This window comes from Dipodomys ordii, unplaced genomic scaffold, assembly GCF_000151885.1.
Source record: "Dipodomys ordii isolate 6190 unplaced genomic scaffold, Dord_2.0 Scaffold5, whole genome shotgun sequence".
Taxonomy (NCBI): Eukaryota; Metazoa; Chordata; class Mammalia; order Rodentia; family Heteromyidae; genus Dipodomys; species Dipodomys ordii.
The window spans coordinates 23,743,601-23,755,615 of record NW_012267221.1 but is presented as its reverse complement, the minus strand read 5'-3'; the positions used below and the strand labels follow the sequence as shown (position 1 = coordinate 23,755,615).

Here is a 12,015-nt window from a genome sequence, read left to right as displayed (position 1 = left end):
GCGCCCGCGCGCGCCGCCGCCGCCGCCACACGCGCCCTGCCTTCCTTGCCCTTGCCCGGCCCTGTTTGGATCCCGAGCCAAGCCCGGGCTTTCTCAGAATTGTCACGGTGGCCCTGGTTCCAAATTCCCGACAAAATGAAGTCTGGGAGGGAGGGGGCGAGCTCTCCAAAATGGATGTTTGAGCAATTGCTGAGCTGGGCTCCAGGACTCCTTCTTGGAGCCCTGCTGCTCAAGCACAGCCTGCCGGCCACGGGCTGTAGCAGCCACGGAGCCAGGGCCTGCAGTTACTGGAAGTTGCTAGATCGGAGTTTAGTCGGAGATCCTTAAGAAAAGGGTTTATTCTCTGGACTAGTCTTTTGTATGCGGGAATTCACTTTTTTACTGACCGTTCAAAATTGTTGAATTTCACTGTGCACACCACTGCAAATTTGCACCAGATTTCCTAAGTAAGATGAGACCTATAGAGACTATTAATGATAATACTTCAGCTTTTGAAAATGAATATTAGTATTGCAGACAAAAGTACAAGAATTTTATTTACATGCATGTTAACGCTTTCAATACTTAAAATAGAGATAGGTCGTCAAAACTTATTTTTACTGTGACTGTTACTCTGTTAAGTTTGGTGGGGTTCTTTTGGAACTGTTTTCATGGTGTAGGTGTAGGACTGGGATGAGTGGCAAAGTTATAACAATACAAAATTAGTAAGATTATAGGTTTAATTGTGGATTTTACTTTGGGTCGTTTCTGCAGCTTTAGCAGTGTTAATCTATTAAAGTTGAAAACCTCAGTCAGACTTCTTGAGGTGTATTATAGGAATTGGTCTATGTAGTGATGTTTTGAATAGGCACTATAGTTGGCTTATAATTGATACAGATTTAATATTTGGTATAGTAGCAAATACTTTGGTTAAACTACATTATTGGTAAATACACTTATAATTGTAATTTCACACTATACTCTGGATGATGTGAATAGTTTCAATATCTGCCCTGGTAAACAGATTAAAATATAAAGCATAACATTGTTAAGAAGTATCATATTTTTAATCTAGAAATTAGTAAACCCCTCTGATAAACTCTCTATTCTCCAAGTTTCAAAATAAATGTTTTGGTTATCTTAACAAATCATTGCACAAGTAAAGTTGAATAACATTTCTTCTACCTTTATTTTTACATTTCAAACAAAAAAATTTTGTAGCTCTTAATTTACTAGGTTTAGGTGTCAGCTTACAGGTGGGGGAGGGGAGAAGTGAAGAAGGAACTTAAAGTTGAAAATGTTATGCATGTTAAGTCTCACTGCCAGGAGTAGAAATACTCTTCTCTTCAATTGTAGCCAACTATATTTGTAGCCAGATATATTTGTATAGCATTGTTTAAGTCTTTTCCTGAATTATCAAATATCTATTGGGAATACCTTTCTAACCAGATAAACATGAACTATAATCAATCTAGGAAATTGAGATTTATCAAACACCTTATAATTTGCCAATCAAAATAAATTTAAAATAGTTTTGCTACAAAAAAACCTATAAAGTGTATAATTGAAATTCTTGTACCTGTGTATAGATATTCTCACTGTGAGTAAAGGTGGTAGGAGTAGCTTGTATGTTTCCCTGAACTCTGATGGGGAAAAAGTTGTTTTCTGATTCACAAGTGAATTTCAAGACTTTTTTCATTGCACCTCCAAGTATAATGAGGCAAGTTTATTTTTTCCATTTAAAAACGGGCTTAGAGAATACTTCATTACTCAAATCACTGGGAATCATGAGAGGGACATGAGGGTTTTTTGGTAATTGTGTTTTTAAAAATTATATTGTGGAATAATTTTAGGTCTACAGGAAGTTGGAAACACAGTCGAATTACCTCACACCCTTCATCCAGCTTCCCCAATGTTAACTAACATATTAGTGTTTGTCCAAACTAGGAAATTAACATTGATCAACTATTACTAACTACAGAGTTTATTTGGAGTTTCCTAGTTGTTCCATTAATGTCCATTTTCTGTTTTCAAATGAATTCAGGATACCTCATTGTATAAAGTGTATGTTTAAAATACACACATGCAGTTCAAATTTATGCTAGTTTAGTTTGGTATTTCAAGAGTAAGGAGGTCTTAAGAAGCCAATCAGTGACACCCAAGATGGAGTTTAAATAATTTGAATATTGAATTTGTTATCGAAGTATCCCAACTAAGGGTGTTTGTTTACCCTTAGTATAGTGCTTAAGAGGTCTAATCACAAAATGGACTTACCTACAATGTCCTGCAATACAGACTCCCAAAGATGATGTTACAGCAAGGTTTCTTAATACTAAAAGCTGTGTTTTGTGATAAACCAAGAAATAGAGAGTAGCAGCTATTAAGTTGTCCAAATGTGAATTTATGGGTTAATTTCATTTGCATTTGAGTGAAATAAGCTAAGCAAGAAATATGAGAAGTATTGCTTAATGTTTGTTATAAATCTAGTGTTCACCAATTTAACAAGTAAATATGAACTAAAAAGTGAATATTATCCTATTTTTTTTAAAGACGTTTTTACAGTTACTTAAAATAAGACCTATGGGATTAGGATGTGGCTCAGTGGTTGAGTTGCTTGCCTTAGCATTCACAAGGCCCTGGGTTCCATCTCTAGTCTTGCCAAACAAAATAAAATAACAAAAAAGCCTACAGTCATTGTAACCAACTTATTGAAGTCTGTTTGAGTTCTTCCAATGTTTCTTGAAGATTTTACTTGAGTATTTGCTTAAGAATGGTTTTTAGTTCGAGTCTACTTTAGCTTCATACTTGCTTTTATTTTCAGTTACATTCTTCCTTTGCATGTTTCTGTCTTTATAAAATCTATCTGTGGGGGCTGAAATTTATCTTTCCAAAATGCTATACAACTATTGTGAATCTTCCTTTACTCTCCCCCCCCCCCCTTTTCCATGTGTACTAAGAAGGTAGACTTTTTTTTGGTCCGTTGTTGGGCTTGAACTCTGGGCCTGGGCACTGTCCCTAAGCTCTTCAGCTCAAGGCTAGCACTCTACTACTTGAGCCATAGTACCACTTCCAGTTTTCTAGTGGTTTATTGGAGATAAGAGTCTCATGGATTTTTTTTGCCTGGGCTGGCTTTGAACTCTGATCCTCAGATCTCAGCCTCCTGAGTAAGTAGGATTACAGGCTTGAGCCACTGGCGCCCAACCAGTTGCATTGGATACTGCTCTTCTATATAATGAATTGTTATAGCAGCCTCACTGCTGGTACTATCAACCACCCAGGGCTAATGTAGGTTCTGGTTCTTTGTACCTTGTTGGTTATGCTTTCAGAGAATTCGCATGTCTTGTTACAACTTTTTACAACAACATCAACTTTCATGATAGCTGCTCTGATATTTACCCAATAAGAATGTGAGAGTTACTGAAAAATGCTTTTGCTTTTTGTTTTGTTTTGTTTATAAACTTTTATAGAAGGTTGTCTTGCTCTTAAGCCAATAGATATATTTAAGTTTTCACCTGGATTGTGTGTTTTTAATGTCTGTTTTATTTATGGTGTTTCCAAGTCAACTTTTTCATAACTTTGTCAGGTGATTTCCTATAATTATCCCTTTCTTTGGTATGTAGTGTACTTTGTTCCATTGGTTGGTATAAGGCTAGAAAATTTTTATTACAAATGAGTGTGCTTAGACAGTTTTATAGTTTTGAAATATCTGGGGCTTATTCTTTATGGAATTATGGATGCAAATGGGTTTAATTTTTTTATTTTGTTGTTAGGAGGCTCTAATAACCCCAAGGCAGTTTTATTGTATTTATTTCTATCGGCCATCTCTATTTTCTTTGTAATTTTAAAATGGCATATCTTCATTTAGTGTATATTGATATTATGCTAGGCACAGTATTTAGTAATTATAATGCAATCTTGGGGTTAGTAGTGCTTCATTACTTTCCTTTTTTTGGAGGCAGTGTCGTGTTCTGTAGCTTAGGATAGCTTAGAACCTGAGATTATCCTGCTTCAGCCTTCTAAGTGCTAAGATTACAGCTGACATTAGGTGTTTTTTTTTTGTAAGCCCTCCATCTTATATTTATTCACAGAAATTGAGAATACATAATTTTATCTTAGATTTATTTCTTTTTATTTAATGGCTGAAATGCTGGGAAAATGATACAACGGTTTAAATCTGAAGAGGGGATGACTTGGGCAATATTTACTCACATTTGTCAGTTAAATAGTTTATTGAGTAGACAGGTTCATTCATGACTAAATAGATACTTTATTACTGTTTTGTCAAAAAAATTCTTAGCTGACATAATTAATTTAATTTTGTTCTTTAAAGGAAGAGAAGGAAAATGTAAGCATTGTCAAATTTATATAGAGGATAATTGTATTTTTTCTATTAAAAGTTTTAAAATTTATTTTATTTTTTTAGTAAGTTTTTTTATTGTGAAAATACTGTACAGAGGGGTTACAATTACATGAGCAAGGTAATGAGTACATTTCTTATCAAGAATTGTTGCCTCCTCCTTTGTTTTTCCCCTGCCATCCCTGCCCTCCCATCTCCATGACTATACTCCACGGCCTCCCCCCCAAAAAAATGTCTTAAAATTTAAAGCAGGCTAGAAAATATTTTGATAGTTGGTCTTGTTGAACTATACTTAACATAAGGATTGTATTTACATAAAGTATACTTTAAATCTTTTGTTTACTTAAAATGCCAAAAGAATGAAATAAAATTTCCTTAAATTTTGTGAAATTAAAGACTTCCTGTTGTAATTTTAATACCAAACTGAAGTGGAATAATGACAAGTGACTTTAATGTCTGGTGCTCCATTCTAAAATGTAAGATGAGTAAGTTTTTAGTGTTTGGATTTTAGTTTAGGTCTAGAGATTGATATAGGGTCCTGTTTCTCTTCTTTTAGTCTCTTACCTTTTTTTTTTTTCCAGTCTTCACTGGGCCTTAGTTTATCTTTATAAAATACAGATGTGATGTGATTGCACCATTCACTCTTTTATAGCTTTCATTCACTGTCTACAGGATAAAGTCTAAACAATTTAGTGGGATCTCCAAAGCCATTTACAAGTCTCGATAAAAATGTCTGGTGCTGTTCTCCATTACTTTTGTCTATGAATATGAGCCTTTTCTGGATCTAATTGAACTTCAAACTGCATGTTCTAGGATTTTCTGTCACTATATTGTTTCTGTGCTTTTGTTAGTACTTCTATTTCTAATTGACCAAAGTAAAATATTTTATATTTTATTCTATTACTTCCAATATCTTTTTTATTTACTTTTTATTGTGAAAATACTGTACAGAGGGGTTACAATTACATGGGCAAGTTAGTGAGTACATTTCTTATCAAGCATTGTAGCCTCCTCCTTTGTTTCCCCTTCCCATCCCTTCCCATCCCTTCCCATGCCCCCTCCCCCCTCCTACCCAATCCTCCCCTTCCCCCCCCCCCAAAGTTGTAATGTTCGTTTTCGACATAACGACTTGTACATCTACTTCCAGTATCTTTTATGCGAAATTCCCCTCCCTCTTTCCAGTCTTCTATGTTCTCACATAGTGTTTTGATCATACAGCTAGAATCTGCTACTTTTTACATTGCATTAGTATGTATGCTGTGTCTCTGCTTGGATAGAGTCTGGACTATTCAAGAATAGAGATTGTATTGTCTACTCATACTAATTTAGCCTTGACAAAGATATTCAGTCTTTATCGAGTCAAGGATGAACTATGGTTCCTTTTCTCAACTACAAACTTCTCAATTACATGAAAATTAGGTAAAGAATCTTTTAAGTGGTTTCATGAAAATTAGAGAGTTGTTAAGAAATTTAAGATCTTTTAGTTTAATATTTGCATTACATTTTGTGGAGAGGTTAGGAAAATAGTACTTGTTTTAACAACTCTTATGGCCATAGACTCCTGGGAATAGGATGAAACCTTAGAATGTCTGCCCTCTTCCTCAAATGGTAATTTCTCAAAAAAGCTAATATGCTATTTTAGAGGATGTAAAGATCCCATAAGCCTTTCTATAAAACCCTTGGTTGACATTGTTGGGTTAGATGTGCTTGTATGTTTTCTTTTTTATTCTTTTTTGGTGCTTGTATGTTTTCTTTGTCTAGTGGAGTTACAGAAAATCACATACAGAACAAAAATCATAGTTAATCAGATAGGGTCTCTTCCTGGGGTCTTTACCTCTAGTGTTAGTAAGAGACAAAAATAATAATTGTATTAGTATGACTTAGGTTTTTGTTTTGTGTGTGTGTGTGTGTGTGTGTTTTCATGTATTCCTGAGGGCCCCAAGAGACACCCCCCCCCACTTTCAAACTCAGGGCCTGGGTATTGTCCCTGGACTTTTCTCCTCAAGGCACTAGCACTTGAGCTTCTGGCTTTTTTTGGTGGTTAATTGGAGTTAAGAGTCTCATGGACTTTCTTTCACAGTCTAGCTTTGAACCATGGTCCAGATCTCAGCCTCCTGAGTAGCTAGGATTACAAGCGTGAGCCACTGGTGCCTAGCAGCAGTCTTTCTGTTTTATTTTTGTTGCTGGTCCTGGTACTTGAACTCATGACCTGGGCATTGTCTTGAGGTTGTTTTGCTCAAGGGTAGTGTTCTACTACTTGAGCCACAGCTTCTACTTCTGGCTTTTTGGAAGTTAGTTGGAGATAGAGTTTTACAGACTTTCTGCCCAGGCTAACTTTGAACAGTGATCCTCAGATCTCAGCCTCCTCAGTAGCTGGGATTACAGGCAGGAGCCATGGTGCCAGTCTTATTAGTCTTAAGTATTAAATCTTGTCTTGGCCATGTTATAACTACATGACTTCATCCCTCAATTTCCTTGTCTGTGAAAAAGCGGTGATAGTAACACCTGCCCTATAGAGTTAATCTCTTAAGCCCTTTTCATGGTATTTAGCATGTAAAAGAACAACTTAAATGTTAGGCATTGCAATTATTCCCTTAAAACTATTAATTTAATGTTGACTTGCAGGATTTTATTTTCTGCTTTCCTGCATTGGCATTTTCCCAATCTTTTTTTTGTTGGTCCTTGGGCCTGAACTCTGGGCCTGGGCGCTGTCCCTCAGCTCTTCAGCTCAAGGCTAGTGCTCTACCACTTGAGCCACAATGCCACTTCCGGCTTTTTTCTTTTTTGCTTATGTGATGCTGAGGAATCGAACCCAGGGCCTCATGCATGCAAGGCAAGCGCTCTACCACTGAGCCAACTTCCCAGCCTGGAAAAAAAATTTAAATGGAGCTCCTTTTTTTTTTGGGTCCGGTCGTGGGGCCTGAAGTCTGGGCCTGGGCGCTGTCCCTCAGCTCTTCAGCTCAAGGCTAGTGCTCTACCACTTGAGCCAGAGTGCCACTTCTGGCTTTTTTCTTTTTGCTTATGTGGTGCTGAGGAATTGAACACAGGGCCTCAGGTGTGCAAGGCAAGCGTTCTACCACTGAGCCACCTTCTCAGCCTAATGGAGCTCCTTTGTGTGATCATAGGACATAACCTTTTCTTACTAAGTTGTTTTTAAGGTCTCTGTCTCTTTGTAATAGTTGAGAAAAGTAAAAAGGGTGATGGCTTGCTAGTGGAATAGTTTGTACATTAATATACCGTAAAAGGATAATTGAAGATTTACAGCAATAATACAAAAGTCTTCCTTTCCTAACTCAGCAATAATATTACAGATCCTACTTTCCTAACTCCTAACACTATGCTAATGTTTCTTTTTTGTACAGAAATACAGTGTACCTGATTTAGTCATATTTTAGTGGGTTGTATACTTCTTGAACTCTCCAATAGTTGAGGTATGTTTGATTTGAACTGTTTGTAATTTTGTGTGGACACCTCCACCTTAAAAAAAACTGTACAGCAATAGTTGGCTGCCGATGGCTCACTTCTGTAATCCTAGCTACTCAGGAGGCTAAGATCTGAGGATCGCGGTTCAAAGCCAGCCCGGGCAGGAAACTCCATGAGACTCTTATCTCCAGTTTTCTAGTGAAAACTGGAAGTGGCCCTGTGGCCCAAGTGATAGCGCTTGTCTTGAGCTGAAGAGCATAGGGACAGCGCCACGTCCAGAGTTAAGCCCCACAACCGACAAAACAAAACAAAACAACAACAAAACTATACAGCAATAGAAAATATAGGTGGGTCAGAAGATAAGTTTGTGTAGCTAGACACAGTACACACTTATAGTGCCAGCTACTTGGGAGGCTAGGCAGGAGAATCTTTTCTGTGCATGAATTCAAGACCAGTCTGGGCAACAGTGATACTCTGTCAAACACTCCCCTCCCCCAATATTTTACAGTATTCTGATTAAAACAGTCCCTTCTCCTGTTTAAATAGAAAAGGCTGTCTTGGCAAAAAAATTAACAACTGGAAGTGATAATTCTTACAGGTTGTATAGGTTTTCTTTTGTATTTGAACCCTATTATGTTAAGATGATTTTCATTTGCAGTTAGCAGGGTTTATTATAGTTGAGTTTGAGGATTGTTTAAAATATGCCACAAACATCACATTTTTGTTTTCTTTATCCAGACAGGTGACTTGGCTTCTGCACAGTTAGGAGGAGCACCAAACCGATGGGAAGTTTTGTCAACCACACCTTCAGCTATAAAAGATGAAGCTGGTAATCTAGTACAGATTCCAAGTACTGCTACTTCAAGTGGGCAGTATGTTCTTCCCCTTCAGAATTTGCAGAATCAACAGATATTTTCAGTTGCACCAGGATCAGATTCATCAAATGGTACAGTGTCCAATGTTCAATATCAAGTAATACCACAGATTCCGTCAACAGACGGTCAGCAGGTTCAGATTGGTTTCACAGGCGCTTCAGATAATGGAGGTATAAATCAAGAAAATAGTCAAATTCAGATCATTCCTGGCTCTAATCAAACCTTACTTGCCTCTGGAACACCTCCTGCTAACATTCAGAATCTCATACCACAAACTGGTCAAGTCCAGGTTCAGGGAGTTGCAATTGGTGGTTCATCTTTTCCTGGCCAAACCCAAGTAGTTGCTAATGTGCCTCTTGGTCTGCCAGGAAATATTACCTTTGTACCAATCAATAGTGTTGATCTAGATTCTTTGGGACTCTCTGGCAGTTCTCAGACAATGACTGCAGGCATTAATGCCGATGGACATTTGATAAACACAGGACAAGCTATGGATAGTTCAGACAATTCAGAAAGGACTGGTGAGCGAGTTTCTCCTGACATTAATGAAACTAATACTGATACAGATTTATTTGTGCCAACATCCTCTTCATCACAGTTGCCTGTTACAATAGATAGTACAGGTATATTACAACAAAACACAAATAGCTTGACTACTTCTAGTGGGCAAGTCCATTCTTCAGATCTTCAGGGAAATTATATCCAGTCGCCTGTTTCTGAAGAGACACAGGCCCAGAATATTCAGGTTTCTACAGCACAGCCTGTTGTACAACATTTACAACTTCAAGAGTCTCAGCAGCCAACCAGTCAAGCCCAAATTGTGCAAGGTATTACACCACAGACAATCCATGGCGTGCAAGCCGGTGGTCAAAATATATCACAACAAGCTTTGCAAAATCTTCAGTTGCAGCTGAATCCTGGAACCTTTTTAATTCAGGCACAGACAGTGACCCCTTCTGGACAGATAACTTGGCAAACATTTCAAGTACAAGGGGTCCAGAACTTGCAGAATTTGCAAATACAGAACACTGCTGCCCAACAAATAACTTTGACGCCTGTTCAGACACTCACGCTTGGTCAAGTTGCAACAGGTGGATCCTTGACTTCAACTCCAGTTAGTCTAAGCACTGGTCAGTTGCCAAACCTACAGACAGTTACCGTAAACTCTATAGATTCTACTGGCATACAACTACATCCAGGAGAGAATGCTGACAGTCCTGCAGGTGAGTGTTAATGATGTCATGTCATAAAAGTGTGATGAATAGAGAATTATTATCATTAAATAATTGGACAAAGGGGTTTCAGTTCAACATGTCAATGTATGAGTACTATGAGTCTTAATATCACCAAATTGAGGTTTTTTTTTTAAAGAATTAGTATCTGTCTAATTCAGGTGATACATAGTTACATGTTTATATAAAAGTAGACATCAGCTGTCTTCTAAGTTCTTTGAAATTTTGTAGTTTTTGAAGTTAAGAATTTATTTTTCTACCATGCCAATTAGATTTCTTGTTTTTCCCTTACAGTAATTTTATTTTGACTGATTGATATTGTCAGGCAGTATAAAATTTTTATTTGTATAAAAAATAAGATGTCTTGGTTGGCTTTGCTATGATGATGTAAGTTAAACATTTTATGGTATTTGGTTTAGAAATCATGTTGGCATAGTGAAAATACAGCATTAGAAGTAAAGAGTAATTATATAGTTATGTAGTTGTCTCAACCAGTAGTTGTCTTGGTTTTTTTTTTTTTGTGGTGGTGGGGGCTAGGTTATTTGTCTCTTGCAAATTCACTTTCCTCATGAAATGGAGGTGTTGGACTAGGTAATTAGATGTAGAGTACCTTCTATTGAAGTTCTTTTATTTTTATTTTTTTGTGATAGTGGCTATTAAAACTTAGCTGTGCCAGAATGGTAATTATTAAGTATGGGTAGGTATTCCAGAATCTAACTAGGTACTAGAGTTCCCTGCCTATAATCCAAGAGGAGGCTAAGATCAGAGGGATTGCAGTTACCCAGGCAGAAAAAATTGTTTGATACCTTTTTAACAGAGATCTGGATATGATGTAGTTCACCTGTTATGTTGGCTACAGGGGGAATCCTAAAACAGGAGGATCACAGCCTAGGCAAAAGCCCAAGCAGGAAGTGAGACTGTTTTGTAAATAATCAATGCTGAAAGTGTTGATGGTGGGGCTTGGCTCTGCATTGGTGTGACTGTTCAGCAAGCTTGAGGTCCTGGATTTAAATTCTACTTTGTATTTGTATTTCTGTGGAGATTGTACAGTTACTATTAGGTAACAAAGTTGGACTGATTGAAATTACTCCCATTACCACTTAAAGATTATTTAATTTCACCCTCCAAATCTTTCCTTTCTCTTCCTCTTCCCTTTCCTCTTCTTCTCTTCCTTCCCTTTTCTCTCTTTCTATGATTCTCTAAGAAATTTTTTGTTAAAATGCTTTGATTACATTTGAGTTTTGTGAAGCTGTGGTTTCAAATAGCAGTTCTCAAAGTGATTTGTGGATCTCTGGGGATCCTTGAGACCCTTCAAAGGTCCTTTGTGTCAAACTGCTATTCCTAAAAGTACTAAGAATTCTATTTGCTTTTTTCACTGTATTTACACTTTGAGTGATGGTGGATTACACCTCTAACTGTATTAGTAGTTGCTGTACTCTTTGTGACTGTACACCTAACAGTTAAACTCCAATTTCACTAAAAAAATGACCTGATGAACCAGTAAAATTAATTTTTTACCAAATCTTAGGGTAGCATATCTTTTAAAAAATAAGAGTTATTAGGATATAATCCACATACTATAAAAATCACACTTTAAAGTATACAACATAGTAGGTTTTAAATATAGTCGTAGATTAGTAGAGTCATATTCATTATCTAATTTTAGAGTACTTTTATGCCCTCAAAAGCAAGCAACCCATACCAATTAACAGGCATTCTTTTTTGTTGGTCGTGGAGTTGAACTCTGGACCTGGGTCTGTCCCTGAGCTCTTCTACCACTTGAACCACAGTGCCACTTCCGGTTTTCTGGTGTTTAATTGGAGATAGGAGTCTCATGGACTTTCCTGCCCCGGCTGGCTTTGAACCTCAATCCTTAGATCTCAGCCTCAAGAGTAACTAGAATCACAGGTGTGAGCCGCCAGCAGTCATTCTTTATTCCCTCTTCCCCTTAGATCTTGACAACCAAAATCTACTTTTTTTTTTGGGTTCGGTTGTGGGGCCTGAACTCTGGGCCTGGGCACTGTCCCTCAGCTCTTCAGCTCAAGGCTACTGCTCTACCACTTGAGACACAACGCCACTTCCGGCTTTTTTCTTTTTGCTTATGTGGTGCTGAGGAATCGAACCCAGGGCCTCAGGCATGCAAGGCAAG

At 37.4% G+C, this 12,015-nt stretch overlaps 1 protein-coding gene across 1 annotated transcript in view; it reads left to right on the top strand.

The window, feature by feature from the left end:
- Sp3 (Sp3 transcription factor) overlaps nt 1-12,015 on the top strand; it is a 57,590-nt gene that overhangs the window by 1,473 nt on the left and 44,102 nt on the right. Inside the window, exon 3 of the mRNA XM_013029207.1 lies at nt 8,498-9,857. Within this exon, the coding sequence (XP_012884661.1) occupies nt 8,498-9,857 (1,360 nt within the window). The remainder of the gene's footprint in view (nt 1-8,497; nt 9,858-12,015) is intronic.